General features: G+C 35.8%; 1 protein-coding gene across 9 annotated transcripts in view; it reads left to right on the top strand.

Annotated features, from left to right (window-relative positions):
- DMD (dystrophin) overlaps positions 1-21,726 on the top strand; it is a 2,504,498-nt gene that overhangs the window by 1,044,291 nt on the left and 1,438,481 nt on the right. For all 9 annotated transcript variants that reach the window (XM_069063824.1, XM_069063827.1, XM_069063826.1 and 6 more), the window contains 4 exons: positions 749-859; positions 3,260-3,433; positions 6,438-6,593; positions 14,943-15,113. In XM_069063824.1, the coding sequence (XP_068919925.1) occupies positions 749-859; positions 3,260-3,433; positions 6,438-6,593; positions 14,943-15,113 (612 nt within the window). The remainder of the gene's footprint in view (positions 1-748; positions 860-3,259; positions 3,434-6,437; positions 6,594-14,942; positions 15,114-21,726) is intronic.

Genomic DNA, 21,726 nt, shown 5'->3' with positions numbered 1-21,726 from the left:
TAATAAAGATAGAATAAGAGAAACTACAGAAATATTTGCATCAGCTATCGTTCATTAAATTAAAATATGCAAGATAAAAAGGAATTCAAATAAATATGCTATTATGAAGAATGATAAATGATCAAGCAAGGTCAACAGTTTTCAAAAGGGGATTTATGAATTAACCATTTGAAAACAGAAGTAAAAATTTAAAAACTCTTAGGTTTTAGTTCATCTCATATGAGATGCCAAAGATGATAACAAAAAACACAGAAATTCAACTTTTAGGGGGTATGGGAAGAAAGGCACACTGATATGTTTTTAATAGAGTTGTCAGTTGCTTAAATTGTTCTCAATAATAATTTGAGATTATTTTTAAAAAGCAACTAAACAGCCCATACATTCTGACCCAACAGATCTACAGCTGAATTTATATGTATATGAATTATATATGAAGAAAATATAAAACAAAATTTTTTGAAATCAATCATAAATCAAAGTATTCACATCAGTGCTTTTTGTGTTAGCAAAAAAGAAGAAACATAATGTATGCATATTAGTTGAGAAATGGATGAAAAAAACTCTGAAGAGATAGGGATAGGGAATTGCTCCCCCATCCCTCACCAATTACCACTGATGTCAAGACAAAAGACATCAATTAAAATGTAAATATATACACCCCTGGAGATGTGCAAATGTGTAAATTAAATGAATACTGTTTTATAATGACTACCAAAAGACTAATTATTATATGCTTTCCTCCCAACAGAAAATCCAATCTGATTTAACAAGCCATGAGATTAGCTTAGAAGAAATGAAGAAACGTAACCAAGGAAAGGATACCGCCAAGAGGGTTCTTACCCAGATTGAAGTAGCACAGGTGTGTTAATAAGCCTAGACTTCAGAGAAAATTTTAGAATGTAATGAAATATTTTTACTATGTCAACATGATGGTTGATGTTAGATACGTGGTTTTACATACATGGACAAAGTATTTTAAGAGTATGAGCATTTCATCTCAGTAAACACAATACTATTTATATCTGATCTACTCTAGGACTGGCTATATTAATAATGCAATTAGTAATAGCTAAAATTTATATAAAATATTAAATTTAATTAGGTAATTTACATATATTGTCACTTTGGAGCCTCACAACCATGCTGTGACAGAGGAGCTACTATAGATAGGTCCATAAGTGTCATTTGCTTATTGAATGTGACTTTAAGAAAGTCATTTAAAATTCTGTCTGCCTCAATTTCCTCATCTGTAAAATGGAGATAACAGTAGCAGCCATAGCCCAGAGTTGTTGTGAGAATTAAATTAGATTATATTTGTGTGATTATAGACAACTAGATGGTAAGGTAGATAGAGCATCAGGCTTGGAATCAAACTCATCTTCATGACCTCAGATCTGGCCTCAGACACTTATCAGCCTTGTGACTCAGGACAAGTCACTTAACTGTTTGCCTCAGTTTCTATCTCTGTAAAATGAGCTGGAGAATGAAATGGCAAACCACTCCAGTATCTCTACCAGGAAAACCCCAAGCAGGGTAATGAAGAGTTGGACACAACTGAAAAAATGATAAATGACAACACGTTTATAAAATGTTCTAAAAAGTTTAAAGAGCTATATAAATGCTATTATTATTAGCATTATCATTAGTATCTCTATTTTACAGATGAAGAAATGGATGATAAGTGATTTTCTTATAGATTTATGGCTAGTATCTGAGTCAAGGTTCAAAACTATGTCTTGCTAATAACTCCAGTCCAACCACTCAATACACAGTGTCATGCAATCTTTCTTGTGTTAATAAATGGTATTTTTAAAATGAAGATAAACAATGTAATTTTATTACAATGTGTATTTAATTTTCTTAAGAAGCAAGTAAGAAAGATTCTAGGAGACAGTGGTTTAATGGAAATTAAAAATCAGATAAAGGTTCCCATATGAGTCTTTCTGAATTCTTGTTTTATCTTGGACAAGTAACTTTTCTTCTTGTGTCAGATATTCTTTCTTCCTTTTTTTTTTTTTTGGAGGCAGGAAGGCAAGGCAGTTGGGGTTAAGTGACTTGCCCAAGGTCACATGGCTAGTAAGTGTTAAGTGTCTGAGGGCAGATTTGAACTCAGGTCCTCCGGACTCCAGGCTGGTGTTCTATTCACTGCACCACCTAGCTGCCCCCAGATATGCTTTTAAGTTTCCTCTGGTTTCACATCCTGGGTGATTATCATTTTCATTTATTTTAATGTCTCTGTATTTTAGCGTTGGATTTGGAACCAGAAAATCCAGATTTGAGTTCCATTAAGCAAAGTTTGGGCTGGAACCAGCTTTAACTGGTTCTTTAACTTAACTAGACTGGATGGCAAAAGCCTATTAAATTTTCAGTGTGAGCATTTATACTTCAGAAATCAGCAACTGGTATAAATCCAGGCTCAGTTTATTATTTTGTTGAATGTCTAGACTTAAAAAAATGTTAATAATTCATTTTACATTTAAAAGTATGTGTATATATATCCTTCCACTCCCCCAAGTACCTCATTGTTAAACTTTTTTTAACACATCCCTATGTTGAGCAGTGATCCTGCTAATAGCTGCATGATTTTAAATATATCACCCACCCATGTGACTGTTTCCTCATTCCAGAAAATGAAGATTTATTCAACATCACACAAATGTTTATTCATCAAACCACTCCAGTGTCTTTGCCAAGAAAACCCCAAATGAGGTAGCAAAAAGTGAGACACAGATGAAAAATGACTCCACAACTACAATAAAATAAATCATTGTGTTAGGATCTATGTTGGGGAAAAATAATGACATTGTTTTTATAAACTCAGTATGAAGTTACTCTGTAAAGATATGTTGTTCAGTCGTGGTTGACTCTGTGACCCTGTGGACCATGCTGTCCATGAGATTCTCTTGGCAGAGACATTGGAGTGGTTTGCCATTTCTTTCTTCATTGGATTAAGGTTAAGTGACTTGCTCAGGGTCACACTACCAGCATGTGTTTGAATATGGATTTGAACTTAGGTCTTTTTGACTCTACACCTGAGCCATCTAACTGCCTCTTGTAAACATATAGGCACTGTATTAATGCAAGGTTGTAACTTTTAATAAAAAAGAATATCCAGTAAGAAGGGAAATAGCAAGTATTGGGAAAAACAAGCTTAATTTTTTGAGGGGGCTCCATTACTTGATAATATTTATCGACATAAGTTTGAAAATGCCTTTTTTTACTTCAGAACATTTCCTAGTAATTTACTTTTCCTTTACAGAAAAAATTGCAGGATGTTTCTATGAAGTTCCGCTTATTCCAGAAGCCAGCCAATTTTGAGCAGCGTCTAGAGGAAAGTAAGAAAGTGTTAGATGAAGTGAAAACACAATTCCCTGTTTTGGAAATGAAGAGCATTGAGCAGGAAGTTGTACAGTCACAGTTGGATCATTGCATGGTATGTACATCTGGTAAAAAAAAAAAGTCAGCAACTTTTTAAAAAATGCAGAGATGCTTTTGATTACATAAAATATTTAGGGGGAAGTCTGATCATTTGGCTACTTTATATTTTGCAATAAAAGATTTAGGTGACTTGTAAGAGATTTTATGTATGCATTTTGGCTGAAATTTCAATTACTCATGTCATTTATTAAATACATTACATATAAATATATATGTGTGCACATGTGTGCATTTTTGAACATATCTTAGTCCTTACATTTCTCCTTGGACAGTAAGACCCAGATAAAAGTTTCAAATATTGAAACATTCAGAAAGGGGACACTTCACTAGTAACACATCTGTAATGTGTCATTAAAAAAACCAACAATATTTTTGCTAATATATATAAGCTGAGGCAAAGCCCCACCTGTATGCCAGTTATATATGTGACATGGCACATAAATGCAGGAACTCTTCAAGACAATTGCCACTTTAATTCAGCTTTAGAGAAGGTATCAAAAGGAATAAAAATATAAACTAATTGAATTATATCATAATTTAGAACCTGACATTTTCATATTTTCTCTCCTCTTTCATTATGACTTAAATATTTTAAACACTGTGTAGGAACTATGATATGCATGGGATTTGCCTTCAAGAAGATTTTGTTTAAAAAAGATGGGGCAGGAACAACAAAATTCAAATAAACCCTTATGCTACAATCCATGTATGAGTATTAAGATATTGCAGGTTACTAGTGTAGGGGCTGAGTAAAACAAAGTTTTCCTAAATCATCCTTCTTGCCTTCATTGAGTTTATATTCTATTAAAGAATGAAGTATATGCACCAATAATTATAATATTTTGGTTATTGTATTAGAAAGGTTCCAAATCCAAAGTCTGAGAGGAGACAACTTAATATAAATTTTAATGGCATATAAAACAAATAATCTTTTTTTTCTAACAGAAAAAAAGTATTTTTATCTGACTTTATTACTTTAACTTGCTCACTAGAATATGTGGGCAATAATTACTGGAATTATCATCAAAACAGGGATTTAGTATCCAGGAAAGGTGGAATTGGTATCATGGCAGATATATGTGTGTGTGTGTATACATATATATGTATGTCTATATTGGAGGGTATATGGGTGTTTGAACACATATGTGAATGTGTGTATATATGCATACAGGTATACTTAGATAGAGGACACAGGACCGATTTAATAAGAAGGGATGATACTTAAAAGCTGAAATTAAGAAGTGAGAGAGGAATATAATGAGAGGAGATGGGGAGAGACAGAATGGGGTAAACTATCTCATATAGAAGAGTCAAGGGAAAATGGTTACAATGGAGGGGAAGAATAGGAAGGCAAAAGGGAGTGGGTCAACCTTATTCTCATTGAATTTGGCTGGAGGAGGGAATGAAATAAACACCAAATAGGGTATCACCCTACAGGAGAGTGGGGGGAAGGGGATGAGAGGGGGGATGATGGAAGGGAGGGCAGGCTGGGGGGGAGGGAAGTTGGAAGGACCCACTTTTGAAAAGGGACAGGATCAAAGTAGAGAATAGAACAAGTGGGAGGTGAGATAGGAGGGAGGAAAATATAGTCAGTGTTTTACAATATATCTACTATGTTAATGTTTTGTATTAGCTACACATGTACAACCTATACTGACCTGTTTATCTTCCCAGTAAGAGTGGGTGACAAAAAATGAATCTGGAATTCAAAGTTTATTCAAAGTTTTAAAATCAAATGTTTTGATATATATATATATATATATATATACATACTATTATTAATACTCTTTTACATGTAATTGGGAAATAAGATATACAGGCACTGAGGCATAGAGACCCACCATGCCCTATTGGAAAAGTCGAAGGGGGAATGGGAGAAGATATGGGAGAGAGCAGATTGGAGGAGGGGATATCCTGTGGGACTTCTATTTGGGGGCAGTGCGTAGGGGAAAAACATGGATAAAATTTGCAACTCAAAATCTGGCAGAAATGAAAGATGTAAATCAGAAGTTAATGAAGCATTTGTAAAATGAAAAAAAAAAAGAAAAAATCATGATAATCATCTAATGTTCCAGCTTTGGTGATAATAAGCCTCCTCCAAATTAATATAAGTCGGACTCCAAAAAACATTACATCATCATGATGGTATTTGAAACCTTCCGAGCTTAGCAGGACATATCAAACCTGATGCTTCATTGGCATACTGTATAACTTGGGTAAGCTCAAGATTATGAGGAAGTATCAGAATAGAACTTCAGTGGGGAAAAAAGGCAGGGGTGGGGGAATAGGAGGTAATATTGAATTATCAGCATCACTTACCAGCTCTGTAAAAACGAATATGCCAACTTAATGAAAAAAGCCAACTTAATAAATACACACAAATGTCAAGGCCTTCTGAAATACATTAATAAAGGATAGAAAATAGATTGGCCTCCTTTTATATGTAAACATGCATAAACATACATGTAGATACACATATATATAATATACACATGTACATTTAATAAATTACTATTTTTAGCCATGAATTATAGCTGTGTTTGTAAGTTCAAACATTATCAAAAAAAGAAGAATGGGTTTCCCTATCTTGCCAAGGCTGAAAGTGCAGGGGCTATGTTTTGGTCTGTTCCTACTAATGATTACCATGGGAACTTTGACCTGTTCTATTTGTTAACATGGTCTGGTTCACTCCTCTTTAGGCAACCTGGTGGTCCCCTACTACTGGGATACTGGAAATGACTTAATCCTCCTGGCTTAATAACTCCTGAGCTCAAGAGATCTACCAACCTCAGCCTTCTCTGTGTACCACCATACCCAATCCAATGCTAATTTTAAAAATTGAAATTGAAAAAGTACAAATGATTTAATGACATTTCTTCTGTATGGTGTGACAACGGCGATTTCCACCACAGAATGCCTGCCCCTGTTATTTTGCTTTTTTGTGCACATTCATTATTTTTCAGTGTTTTTACCTTATATTGTTGTATGTCTTGACCTAGAAATTATACAAAAGCCTCAGCGAGGTGAAGTCTGAGGTAGAAAATGTGATAAAAACTGGTCGGCAGATTGTACAGAAACAACAGACAGAAAATCCCAAAGAACTTGATGAAAGACTAACTGCTTTGAAGTTGCATTATAATGAGTTGGGTGCGAAGGTAGGTGCTTATAAATTTTTTTTTTTCCTGTGGGCTATAACACAAACTTCAACTGCCCTGATTTGTTTAGCTATATTTTGTGTTGAGTGATATCAGTTATTTGAGCTTTTCTATGATTCTGAAATTAATCTCATCTATTTCTCCCCCCCCAAAAAAAAACAATATTTATTGAAAGCAGTCAATTAGATTTATTTCCATGTGTGCTTTGAAAGGATTTAAAACTCATGGATATTTTAGTGTGCCTCATGGGTGGAGGACTTTGACCTTTTGTACTTTATGATTGAATGATTGAGTTACTAAGTGATTGATTGACTAAATTATTGTACTTTGTTCAAAACTATGACCACTTTGGGGAAAACTATGTGGCCATTGTAGTGATAAGTTGTTGAGTTGTGACATGATAAATGCTGTATTTTGATTTTCTGTCATAAGTTGTAAAATTGTGAATGCTGTACCTTGATTTTCTGTGAATGTTTTGCTCTGATTTGTTACTGAATACAAAGTTTGCTATACTATGTACTCAAAACATTGAAAGCTGTTCACAGCAGCAGACCTCTGGAAAGCTGCTCCTGCGTGGCTTTACACAGACATACACATACATATCTCTTATCTCAGAGTTTATTTTGTGAGATAACCATCCACAAAAGGAGAAGACCAAGCATTGGCCTGACTGTCCAGCAAATATGGATTTTGAGCACATAGGGAGTAGCAGTGTATGAAAGAGATACAAAGAAAGAAGAAAGGCTCTCTATGATTGAAAGTAGGGGTAAATGTGGAAGGGAAAGGAAGAAAAGGAATAAGCATTTATTAAATGCCTACTATGTGCCAGATACTGTGCTCTGTACTTTACAAATGTTGATCCTCATAATAACTCTGTGAGGTAGATGTTATTCTCCCCATTTTACAGTTGAAGAAAACATAAGGCAAGGAAAAGATTATGTGACTTGCGAACGGGTTACAAAGCTGATAAGGGTGGGAGCCCTAATTTAGGGCTTCTTGAACCTGTACCCAGTGGTTTATCCACTGTGCTCCCTAACTGCTTCTCCTTCTCCACCCCACTCTACCCACAGCACAGTCTAAGGAAGTAAATGACAGAGAATCTAAGTGACACATTTATTATTTTTTAAATATCCCAAAGTAGATCAAACTTGGATATTAGTCTTCTCCTAGAAGAGCTAAAATAGACTTTGATGATCTGGTGAAGGGGTATGGGTGCTAAGACACATTGTCCTCTCTATTACTTTCCCTTACATCTTCAGAGATAAATCTGTCTATAGAGGTGAAGCTGAGGGCAGTAACTAAAGAGAATGTCTCGCTTGACTAAATTAAAAGGGAATGGCTGGACAAAACTAGCTAAACACTTTTTGTAATTCATTTTGTCATCCAATGCACGAACTTCTTCAGCCATCATTTAGCTCTAGTCAATGGACATAGGATCTACAACTCTCTCAGACATATAAAGTTACATTCAAACCAGGACATATCCAACCTGAAATGAATGTTTACTCACATAATCAGGAAAATAAACACAAAGAAGAAAAGGCAGCCAGGCTCCCATGCTTGTTTATCAAGGAGATTCACCTTCCTTTAGCTTCCATATTGGAGTAAGTTGCAAGGGATATTTGGATAGGAGAAGGGCACCACCAGATTCCTGTTTTGAAATCTGGAAGCCAGTTAAGGTCTAGCTAGCTTCCTCTTTGTTGCCAATAAAATAAGCCACTTGGCTATACTTGTAAACTCATCAGGAATCAGGAAGAACAGCTTTGCTGTTTTGCTTGGGTTTTTTTGTTTGTTTCCCCATTCAACCCATGGTTAAATGTGCATTATATGTTTGTTGAATTAAGTAGATGAAGGGTAAGGATAATTTTTCTTTTGCCATCAGAAACATTTACAGAAGAATAAAATTGTCATTATATAGAAAAAAGTCTGATTCTAGTGTGTATCAGAATTGAGGTATACTTCCCTGATAACAATTTCTTGGTGATAATGCATTTAAATGTATCCATGATCTTATTGATGTTGATAATTCCTGCTTTGGTAGAACTAAGAGTTCTGCCCATTGTAACATTAATGGGATTTAAGATCTTCCCTGCCCAATAATAGGCCTCATGTGGAGCCCATTAAGGGAAGCTTGATTAGGGGAGGCTTGCTTGTAGGAAGGCTTTCACATCTTTTGTTAATTTCTAGTTAGGCCCAGAGTTACAAGGGTTGTGATGCCTTCTGGCTCTCAAAAGTATATGTATACTATGAGTTGGTGTTTTGCTTTGGGGCTCACTTATGAGGAGGATCTTGTGATTCCCTGGGTCAGATTCTTGCCTTTTTTTTTTTTTTTGGAAGGCAACTGGGGTTAAGTGACTTGCCCAAAGTCACACGGCTAGTAAGTGTGTCAAGTGTGTGAGGGCCAGATTTGAACTCAAGTCCTCCTGACTCCAGGACTGGTGCTCTATTTACTGTGCCACCTAGCCGCCCCTGGGTGAGATGCTGAGTGGCCTTATGTTCAGAGCTCCCTGCCTGCTCAGATGTAAAGGCTCTCTCTACCCAAGGATGTATGTAAAGTATATAGTTGATTCAAGCAGCCAGAGCCCCGTCTGTTGGTCTTTATTTCTCTATATTTTCTGTGAAGGTCAGGGTGCTGACTTTTTCCTTGAACTAGAGAATATAATTTAAACAGATTGTTGACCCCTTAAACAGCTATCTTTGCTAATAAAGCAAATCTAAGAACCTGTGCTAGCAGCCATCCTGGGTATGCCAGTCTGGTTGCCATTACAGGCATTTTTATGTTCTCATCTTATACAGTTCTTTCTTTTTATTCGTGTTCTTTCATAAATTCCCCACAAAGAGTACTCAATCCAATGGACTATAAGTTTTACTCTAAAATGTTTTAAAATTTCATAGAAACTACTATAACTCCGAGGTTGCCCATCTGTTATCTCTTGCTCTTCTTACATGACCAACTGCCTTCTTTTCTTATCCATTGTATATTTCCTAGATATATTATTCGTCTTTTTGGAGACAAGTCACTGTTGGCAATACACTGCAGAATATTTGCTCCCCCACTATGCATCTCTCCATGTAGCTTAAATCACTTTCACTTTTGATCCTGTTGTCATTCCATGTACTATGAATCAAAGTCACGTGACATCATGAGTAAAATATTATTGCTAAAAAGATGTGGTTCTGTGGAAGAGTGTAGCTGGTGATCATTGCAAGCACTACACAGTTTTCCAAATACAATCCAGTATGCTTTCTTCTTCTTATTCAAATCTGGGCCAAGACTAGAGTCACTGTGCAGGATCTGTCCAAATCACATGATGGATAGAATAATCTTTCTTGCTTATTTAGTGGTGTTCCATAGTCTAGATAGTAGTTAGTCTTCATCCTTATGTTTCTGTGATGTTTTTTCCTGCATGAATTGTTGTATAGATCATATATAAATGAGGCAACTATGTCATTCAGTGGCTAGGGTACTGGACCTGGAATTAGGAAGACCTGAGGTCAAATCCATCCTCAGATAATTACTAGCTATATAAGTCACTTAATGTATTTTTGGCCTCAGTTTCCTCAACTATACTATGGGGATAACAACATCATTGGCATCCGAGGGTTGTTGTGAAGATCAAATGAGATAATCCTTTTCTAAAGTGCTTAGTACAGTGCATGACATATAGTAAAAGCCATATAAATGCTAGGTGTTATTACTGTTAAGATTAAGTGAAGGATCATTTGGAGAATTGGTTTTCCATTGGGACTCCTTCCAAGACATCCTTCATGACAAGTCAGATACCTCAGGTAAGCATCCATGTCTCATTTTATGCTTTTCTTTGCTGTTGTTAATAATTAGTTCATTCAATAAAGTTATTTCACTAGTTGTCTTTTTCAGAGAGAGAAAACTTGTTGAAGACAGTGTTTAAGCTTCTGTTTTGTTCTATGAATACAATAGTTTTTTTTTTTGTAACCATTGAATCATAAATAATGGGCTATGCTATTGTATATGATACACATTCAGTTACTTCTATAACTGCACCAGTGCAGTCTTCTATAAAACCTCATGTGAAAGTCGACCAATTCTTTTATTATCAACAAGGAAAATCTCGACACAAGTATAGATCATTCCCATTAGTATTTTATAAAAATGAGTAGGTATAAAAATTAAAAGGAACAATAGGTCATTTTTTTAATCTCTGCTTTCAGAAAAGACTTGACACCTAGTCAGGAGATTCTTCCATCTACTATTCGAAGAAATGCCTTAATTGTACTCATTCTAACATACATTTTTCAACCTCTACTGTCAGGAAATTCATAAGATTACTGAATCACAGATTTGGATAGAATTTCTTTCGTATGTGAACAACCTAGAGAATATCACTAATTCATTTAGAAATGCTGAGACTAAATTTATCTGGGGAAACTATACCTTTCTTCTCCTATTTGACAGCTTAAGTGGGACCTTGTCACTTTTATATTAACCGTACAGAACAATGCATACTTTTTGTTGAGAAAATATGTATTTAAAGGCTTCATTTATACTTTGTATTTAATAAATACAAAAAATACCAAGAAAATACCATTTCTTGAACGTTTTTTATTTGCTAAGTTAACTGATGACCAACTTTGTCACTGAAAGAGAAAATTAAATGTAAAAAATGGTATAGTCATTCACTTACACTAAAGGAAGAGGAAAAATACATTATATTAACTAACCATTAAGTCTACATAAGTAGAAAATATTATAGATAATTATGTCTAAGAAAGATTTAATGTTCTATTTTTTCATGGTAATATAATTATGCTATTTAGTGTTTGTTTTAATTAATCATCCAATAATGTTATTAGAAGAAACTGTAGATACTCATCAAACATGTAACATGCTCAAAAAAATGTAGCAATAAAATGAAAATCAAGAAATTCTTTTTCAGTAAAAACAGCTATTTTTTAAAAAGCTGCTTGCAGAATATTTGAATATTCACCCTAGTGAAAAGTTCTGTGCGTGAAACTTTTTTTTTCACTTGAAAAAAAGTCAGCATCTTAACCTGCAGGGAATCTTCAGCCTCAGAATTTACCTTGTTATGAAAGTAATGGTAATGGCAGCAGTAGATTGTTTATGAAGACAAAAACATAGATGTATAAAAGAACTAAGCATTTTTTAAACTTTCATATAACTTTTTCTGATTTTGTTTTTGTGTTTTGTTTAGTTTTACTTCAGTACTTAGCTTTTATTTGTCATTCATTAAAAATTTCCAATTCACAAAAATTCCTTTTTGAAACATCATTTAAACATTGTTTCTCTGTGTATGAAAATATATTTATAATAGAAATCTAATCATATTCAATTTTATTGAATAATGTGTCTTCTTATACCATAGAAAAATTCATTGCTTTTAATATCTGACTTTTGTTCTAGTAGAAATACCCCAATAAAAATATTTCCTTCAATCCAGAAATAAGTTTTTCAAGAAACAGAGAATACTGAAGAATACTGCAGGTGGCACTCTTGAAACAGATCTCTTAAATAAAAGAAAAATAAAAAAAAAATAAAATGTCAAAACTCTAAGTTCCTAAAGATGGCAGTCTTTCCTATTTTTTAAAATGTATAAATTTAACTTGATATTAAAAAAATACAAATAAAGAGAATCAATAAGACAACCTCTAGTAAAATAGGATTTCTTTGAAATATAAAATCTGGTGTCCCTTTTATACCAATAGTGAAGAAAAATATGTTGCTGATGATTAAAGGTATGAAAAATAGAAGATTTTGCATCACCTAACTTTTTTATTGACTCTAATGTTGATGGTACAGTTTCTTGACTCTGCTGAAAGAGAATTAAGAGTACAGTCTCTCATAGAGACTCTATGAGTTGCTAATAATATTCAGAGAAATTCATTAGTTCCCTTCTTAGAGGGTATGTATTGAAATAGAGAATAATTTTCCAAAGTTGTAAACTTTATATAACTGTACTCTGGATGGTTGGAACCTGAGTGGATTTTTAATGTGTTTTACTTTTCAACATGGTCTTATTCTATAGAATGAGGATAAATGTAGATTTCTTAAATAAAATTCACATATCTGTATTATCCTACCCCTATGTGATAGGAAAACAAAAATGAAGCCACTAACTTCATACTATGCACATGGAATTCCCATTGATACAGATTTATTATGATTCTCCAGCTCCAGAGAGAAGAAAAAGCTTCTTTCAGCTCAACATGCATTGATTAAAAACCTGCCCTTTGTTAAGCATTGTGCTAGGCAGTGATTGTGCAAAATGATAAATAAACAGCCCCTGGCCTTTAGGAGCTTACCTTCTACAAAGGAGAAACAATAGACACAACAGATTAGAATGCTCTCCCTCTTCACCTTCACTTATTAGTAACCTCACTTCCCTTCAAGAAATACCAAATGCCACTTCCTACATGATTTATTTCCTGATTTCTCCGGTTATTAGAGTTCTTCTTTCCCAAGTGATTTCATTTTTGTTTCTGTATCACGAAGGGGTGGGGCACCTGGGGCCTCAAGGCCACATGTGGTTTTCTAGGTCCTCAAGTGTGGCCCTTTGACTGAATCCAAAGTTTACAAAACAATCCCCTTAATAAAAGGATTTGTTCTGTAAAACTTGGACTCAGTAAAAAAGCCACACCCAAGGACCTAGAAGGGTAGCCTGCAGGCCACAGGTTCCCCACTCCTGACACAGGGGTATCATAAAATAGATGTTTAATTTCGTTTACTATATTGACTGCCCCTCATCTTCCCTGGAATAGTCCCCCTTCTCTTCCCTTCCTGGCTTCTTCTAAGACTCAGTTCATCACCTCCTGCAAAAGGCCCTCCTAGCTCCCTGACCTCAAACCACTTGATCCTTCCCTTGTAAAGTTAACTTCTTTAAGCTCCATATATATTTTATATGCGCTCAGTTACTTAAATATTTTCTCCCTCACTAGTATAAAGGAGTTCACTTCTTGAGGGCAAGACTATTTTTGTTTGTGCTTTTTGTGTAGTACCTGCTCTAGAGGTACTAGATGGACTCCAATTCATACTAACAATTCAGCTCGATAGATCTAGTATTTATTTTTAGGGTACCAGATTTAGTGCTAAGGAGATAGTGAGATTTTAGGCAGAAATCTTTCTAATGCTATAGTTCACAAGTCACTGTCAGTACGTTCCCCCACCATGATTATATGAGTCAGTAAGACAACTAGTTTTGAGAAAGGGATATTTTATTATGGGAATACAGTTGATATAATTATGACAAAACATTTTTCCCTAAAAGAGAGTAAAATATCCTCCTACAAGAACATATAGACTCTCAGGGAAGTGGGACCAAGGCTGTAATATATCTTCTGGAAGTTCTTTTATTAGAGTCTTCAAGATGTTCCCATTGGCTATGATAAGCTTTTTGACTGGACTTTTTGTAGGACCTTGAATTTGCTTTCTTCATCTTGTCCTGTATGTACTTGGCTCCTTATGGAAACACTGGTGTCATCCATTTTGGGGATGCTTCTAGGACACCAAGGAAAAAGTTCATATCCTCTGGACCCTTGATAGTTCAAGAAGATCTTCTGCCAAGATGGTAGCCAAAGAGACAGAAACCAAGGACTAGCTAGAACTTTTTTTCCTCCTACCCAATCAATTCCTTTTGAGCAATTTAGTTGGAATGCACCCTCTTCTTGACTGCAAGTTTGAATTCCAACTAGCTGATGATTTTATCCCAGAGAATGTTACCAACTCCATCAGTCAACCCAAATAGAATTCTTGTTACTTGGTGTCCAAGCCATATTCAGACCTAGTGAACAAGTGAGATGTTTTCTCACCCAATAAATATTTTAGGGCATAATAACTTATCACTTACTTTAGATGAAATGTGGTAACTTAATTGATTTACCCAAATGACCTCAACCTTTAAGTTTGCATCCTCAGTGCTGAGCACAGTGTCTAACAGTAAAAAGCACTTTGTTCATGTTTCTTGGTTGATTGATTTGATTGAATCAGCCCTAGACATAGTCCCTAGGAATATGTCCTTGAAAGGACTGGTAGAAGCATCTCAGCAAAACTTTACCAGAGATTGCTAATTGTACTTATTTATCTTTAAGTTTTCATTATATTGTAGCAAAGATCTTTTGATTCAATGCTTTCTGTAACAGCCAAGATCATTTTTTCACATTGCCACTACAGAAGGGATCCTGTTTATTGTAGACTTTTATTCTCTGTTCAGAATAAGCCATTCATTTAAATTGTTATGAAACTGGTAACAAGAAAAATTATAAATGATAAAAATTTGTGGAAACAGAAATCCCTTTGTTCCCAATGAAAGGATTCCTGAAAATAGATCTATTTGTATGCCATTTTCTCTCCCTTAGGTAACAGAAAAGAAGCAACAATTAGAGAAATGTTTGAAATTGTCACGGAAGTTGAGAAAGGAAATGAATGCCTTAACAGAGTGGCTGGCCGTTACAGATACAGAGTTGACAAAGAGATCAGCAGTTGAAGGAATGCCTGCTAATTTGGATGCTGAGATTGCTTGGGGAAAGGTAAAACATATATTATTGTGTGTTTTTTAACATACGTGTAAATATGATTTTTGCATAAAAAAATGTGAATACATTATTTGTTTGCTTTTCTCTTTCTGCTAAATTTTTAAAACTTGCATTGAATACTATAGTACCACTCTAAGTCACTATTACACAGTTAGGCTATATTTGCCCATCATGGTTCTAGGTTACCAAGAAGTTCATAAATGTGTTTCCATTACCACCATTGGCTTAAACCAGTACTAGTTGTGTTCTCAACATTGCTAGGCAACAGTGATAAGTATCCTAGTTCTATCTAACTACCTTATACTGAATAACTTTTACAAATATTTATTTTTAAGAGAGAGTAAGGACCAAGTACAAACATTTTCTCCCATACCCCATTGTCATACTTTTCCCTGTACCAACTTAAGATCTAAGAGAAATAGATTCAACTTAGTTTAGTTTCTACACAGTTTCCACACCAAGCTCAAGTCTTAAGTGCTACCAGGTGAGTCCCTGTGGCAGGTACCAGTGGACTCATGTCCTGAATATCACCCAGACTCTGGAATGCCAGGAAGTCAATGTCCTCTCAACCTTTCAAAATTCACAAGGTCGTATATTCCATTGTCCTGGACAGAATCCTAAGGACCAAACACCTTTCATAAGAACAAATGACCTCAGAGAAGAAGCTCTTTCCAAGCTCTTTCCCAAGCTCTTTCCCTTCATAGCATTTTCTTTTCTTGAATAAGATGATCAAATGAATCTCTGAGATACAGAGTCTTCCAAAGAGCCCAGGCTGAGGCTGACAGTCTTTTTGAATGCTTCCTCAGCTAAAGAGCCTTCTCATCACTATGTTTTTAACCAACTAGAATCAGTTGTAGAAGGAATGCACATGCTCCATGATCCTTCCAACCCAAATTCCATGATATCATGATTGTGCTGGAGACAAAGTACATGGAATCTCCATGTGGAATGATGCTGTTGTAGTTTAAACCCAGGGACACCAAAAACTGTTGAGGTAGGGGCTCTGCCCACCCAAAAATGTTGGGGTTTCATAATACATTCTGGTGGAACCATCTCAAACAATTCAGAGTCAGACCACCTCTAATCCAAGTATAGGCTTTTATTGAGAATTGACACCTCTCATGAAATGGGCTAAGCTGGGTTCTCATCATATGGACACACCTGCTATTTCTTTGGGAACTAAGAGTTCAGGGACACACCTGTTGTTCCAGTGAGCAGTGAGGCATATACAAAGAAGTTAGGACATTGGGTGGTGGTAAGGAGGGCTAGGTAAGTGCAGTGGGCCTGCTATTCAGTAGGGCCAGGCCTATAATGAAGTTAGAATATTGAACCTGGCAGAAGCTTTATTAGGATTCCATCAATGCTATTAGAGAGACTTTGCACTTTAGACCTGCTAAACATTTCCTTAATTTTCATTTATATAAGATGTTTCTTTTATTCAAAGCACTTTATTCACATATCATTATCCTCATTTTAAAGATGAGGTCATTTAAGCTCAGAAACAATTGGAAGGACCTCACAAGTCAAATGGCTTTGACTCTACCTCCAACATGCATATTCTCTACAGTATTCCTTGTAAGTGGTCATCAGTGTTTTTCTTGAAACAATGATCAGAAACTTGCTAGTTGGCTGATTTAATTGTTGGAAAGATTTTCCTTCTCAAAAATTCATCTTCTGGCAAATTGCATCCATTAGTCTTAGTTCTGCCCTCGGAGGCAAAATAGAATAGGTCTAATCTCTCTTCCCTATGATTGCCCTATAGAATCCAGTAGAACTCTATTAGAAACCTTTTTCCATGTTTATTGATATCTGGCCATTGGACCCAGATGGCTGTGGAGGAGAAAGTGAGGCTGGTGACTTTGCACAGCCCTCATTCAAATCAAAGTCAGTTGCAGGTCATGTCACCATCTCCCTGATGTTATGGTCCTCTTTGAGAATGAAGGATAAATTATAACCTGTGAATAGTCCAAGCTGCCTAAGTAGAAACCAAGTTGGTCAGTTCCAGTTGGGCAGCTCAGCTTATCCTCCCCTCCCCTCACGTCTCCTCTCTTCCCATCTTTCCCTCCCCATCCCTTACCTGAGGGTGTTCTACCCAAAAGAAGATAAACTCTGATAACCAAAAGCTATCTAGTTAAATTGGGATTTACTGGCTAGATTTCTTTCTTGAGGCTAAGCCTTAAACCTAATTCCCTGTGGATCTCATGAATTGCACAACAACAGGTCCCTGCCCAAGCACCACTTAATAGTTATTTTTGGGCCCTCCTGGCTCAGTGTGAATGTAAATAGTCACTGTTTCTCTTTTGGCCAGCAACCCTAAAGGTCTTCCCCTCCCAGTTTGATTTTTATTTATTTATTTTTTATTAAAGGGGCCCTCCCTTGACTCACTTCTTAAAGAGTCCTATTCATTGAATCAGTTTTGCCTCATTCAAAGGGAGACCTGGGAGAGAACTTAGCTTAAAAAGGTCGAGGTCTCCCACTACATCCTGGGCCATCTCCAGTTGTCTTGATCTATATCTGGCCATTGGATCCAGATGACTATGGAGGAGAAAGTGAGGCTGGTGACCTTGCACAGCCCACACAACATATCAGTAGTCAAATCCCTTGACTTATTTCAGAACTTTCTATCTTTATTTTTAAATGGCTTACAGTTTTTTCATTGCTTCCATAAAGATATTGTAAGAGATTTTGTTTCAGAAGGGACCAAAGGATAAAGTCAACAAATCACTTAAGAACAGTGATGGACAATTACATTATATTAGGTGTTAGCACAGAACATTAGGGGATAATATAGAAGCATTCTAGTCAGAGAGGGAGAGGGGGCATATATACCTCTTTCTGGATTCTCCTCTCCACTATCAGCCCAGGAGCTACTTCTTTTGAACTTTCAGGGGTTATATGAATGGTAAGGTGACCTTTAGACTTCCAGCCATATAAGCTTACTATCATTTCCCAAAATGGGTTAGACTATCATGCTTACAACCTTTTGTCACTTTTGGTAGAATGAAGCAAAAGTTTTATTGATATCAATAGTAACATGGCCATCATGTGCAAATGATAGCAAATTGTGTTCAAAGTATTTTACCTAGACTTAGTTATTCCCTCTTCTTGAAGTTTTAGGAAGAAAAATGTACAAAAAGTGAAAAGAATTCATTAGCAGCCTTTTAGGCCCAATTTCCATTCACCTCCTGCCTTATGTTACTCCAGGTAATCTCTCCAATTATCTCAAGTTAATGAGGTATAAGTGTAAATTTAATAGAACTCCATATCATGAAGATGAGCACAGCAGTGAAGTTGGGCACCAATGGAACTGAAGGGGGGACATGGCTATCAGTTACCAAATCAGAATTAATAGAATCTTTAAACTATGTTGGCCTTGTTTTTTTCTGGATATCATGTAGACTGTTTGATATTTCCCCCAAATCAATTGGTCAGCTCTCGTTTCTCTAGTGTTTTAAGATTTATAAATCACTTTTTTTTTCCCTCAGAATGACCCTTTGAGGTAAGTAGTTCAAATATTCTTATTCCCATTTTAGAAAAAGACAGATCAAGGTCAGAAGCATCAAGTGACTTGTCCAAGGTCACAGGGGAGTAGGGATTTGAAATAAAGTCTTCTTACTTCACTCTAATTCTTTCTACTATGTCATCCTTCCTCTCTAATGAATCTCAGGAGGTAGTATTAGGTTAACTCAAACATAAAAATACTGAAATCTCTCAAATTTTATCTTTGCAAAAGGATACAAGATTAGCCTTTTTTTTCCCATTTCTGGCAAAGAACTGTGATTCATTGATGTATGGAAATCCCTAAAAGGAAATTCTCTTTACCAATGTAGTTAAGCAATTTCTCAGCATTTTTAAGTTTTGCCTGGGGCAGTGCAAGTTTTAACAGATTTCCTAGGGCCATGTAATCATTAACTGTGAGAAGTAGGAGTTAAAATAAGGGTATCCTAACTCTGAGGCCAGCTCTTTTTCCACTAAACCACAGCTGCCTCTAAATTAGCCTTTGTTAAAATTCTTGGGCCCACTGAAAAGACTTATACATCTAGTCAGATGTTTTTGAATATAGGTAGTAGTATACTTTTTGAGGTCAGTATATGCCTTAATGTTGTTTTGTGGCACCATCATCCAGAATTTCTTATAGTTGGTACTGCAAAAATTATTTTTAAATGTTTAAAAAAAACATTCAAAAAGTCCTAAAGTAGTATATAACAAGAAAAGGTTTCAGAAAAGTGGATTTTTTTTTCACTTTTCCTACTTTCCATTCTTAAACATTGGATTATGTGACCTGAACTCTTTATTTATTCATTTAGTTAGCTATTTTTTTTAACAACTAAAGACTGTTAATTATCTACTCTCGGATACCCCACTAGTCACAACAAACACGAATAGTTCTATCTAAATTATATCATTCTTCCTTTCATGAATGCATAAGATAACTGATATCAGTCTATCAATGATATGTCCTGAATAGTTATAGAGGGACACACTTGTGAATATGACCTTTGTTATTTATAATAATAATAAAGTAGTAGTAGCACTAGTAGGATATAATACAATGATAAAGTCGCAGCAGTAGTAGCAGTAGTAATAATAGGAAGGGGAGCAGCAGTAGTAGTGGTGGTGGTGATGGTAGGACTTTTAAATCAATCTTTATTAAGTACAACTCTGTGGCTTCTAGGTTGTTTTTTTTTTACTCCCATTCTCTATGTTAGTAGATGGTAAAATCTATGTAACATAATAGACTGCGTGAATATTTTCTTAATAAAATCATATTATTTTCAACAAATTTTACATATTTATTAAGTGCCTACAATGTATATTCTAGACACTGGGGATATAAATATGAAAAATTACTCTAAAACATTTCAGATCTACCTTTATTATTTTATTTATTTCTTATATATTATATAATATATATTACATAATATTTATTAATATTATTTATCATATATATTTAGATCTAAATCTTTATTAAAGTTCACACATGCATCTCTTTTCATTTAGCTAATGTACTTTATTAATAGGATTCACAATATTTTCAAGGTTGCTTAGAGGAGTCAATAAAACTGATTCTTTACATATCAATTAATAAATAATTATGAGGGCGGAGTCAAGATGATGGAGTAGAAGCATGACCATGTTAAAGGGGACTCTAAAAAAACTTTGGAGCTGCAGAACCCACAAAATAACCCAGCTGGAAGCCAAGGCTTTAGCCGTAGGGCAGGCCAGACCAACCACCAGCCTGAAGGACTCCAGATCAGCAGCAGCTGTGGCTGTTTCCAGATTTATCAACACATAGATGCTAAGGACAAAGTGAGAGGTCAGTGCAGTCTGGACTTTGGGACCCAGTAAGTGGGAGTGCGTGGCTTTTCCCCCCAAGGTGTGAAGCCACTGAGATGCCGGCACAGCCAGCCAGCGCCAAGTGGCAGCTTCAGCTCCTGGCCTGCAGAGTATAGGGGGACCAAGCACCAGTCTGAGGGGTAATTGCTCTTGCTTTAACCTGATTGGATCTGGATTGCAGTCTAGGGTTGAGGGCCTGGGGTGTGTTTCCAGCCTGCCAGAGCGTATGCAGAACTCAGAGAGGGCACCCATCTAATACGTCCAGCAGCTGAAAAAACCCCAGCATTTGGGACGAAAGCTCCCCTGTCTGGGGACAGAGTCTTACTGTGGCAAAAATCCCAGGGTCAAGTGACTGATGGGAGACATGACCAGGCAAAGGAAACAAAGCAGACAGAAGATTCCAACATTAGACTCCTATTTTGGGGACAAAAAGGAGCAAAGCATGGAAGAGGAGGAAGACAGTGAAGTCAGAACTCCTGCAACAAAAGCTTCAAAGGAAAATACGAGCTAGTTACAGGCCATAGAGGACCTTAAGAAGCAGATAAGAGAAGTGGAGGAAAAATTGGAAAGAGAAATGAGAATAATGCAAGAAAATTATGAAATGAGAGTCAACAGACTGACTGAGGAAAATAACACCTTAAAAAACAGAATGACTCAAATGGCAAACGAAGCTAAAAAAAAAGCAATGAAGAGAAGAATGCCTTAAAAAGCCAAATTTGCCAGATGGAAAAAGAATCTCAAAAGCTCAATGAGGAGAATCATTGCTTCAGAATTAGATTGGAGCAAATGGAAGCTAATGGCTTTATGAAAAATCAAGATGCTGTTAAACAGATCCAAACAAATGTCAGAATAGAAGGCAAGGTGAAATATCTCATGGGAAAAACCACTGACCTGGAAAATAGATCCAGGAGAGATAATTTTAAAGTTATTAGACTACCTGAAAGCCATGATCAAAGTAAGAACCTAGAAATCATCTTTCAGGAAGTTCTCAGAGAAAACTGCCCTGATGTTTAATACCAGAGGGAAAAATAGAGGTTGAAAGAATCCATTGATCACCTCCTGAAAAAGATCCCAAAAAGAAAAATCCTAGGAATATTATAGCCAGGTTCCAGAATTCCCAGATTAAGGAGAGAATATTACAAGTAGCCAGGAAGAAACAATTTGAATATTGTGGAAACACAATCAGGATAACCTAGGATCTGGCAGCTTCTACACTGAGGGGTCAAAGGGCTTGGAATATGATATTCTGGAAATCAAAGGAGCTGGGATT

The sequence above is a fragment of the Petaurus breviceps genome, unplaced genomic scaffold, assembly GCF_028583685.1.
Source record: "Petaurus breviceps papuanus isolate PSGF00001 unplaced genomic scaffold, PetGlider_PUasm1.0 90603, whole genome shotgun sequence".
NCBI lineage: Eukaryota > Metazoa > Chordata > Mammalia > Diprotodontia > Petauridae > Petaurus > Petaurus breviceps.
The sequence above is the reverse complement of the archived record's forward strand: the minus strand, read 5'-3'. Positions and strand labels throughout refer to the sequence as shown.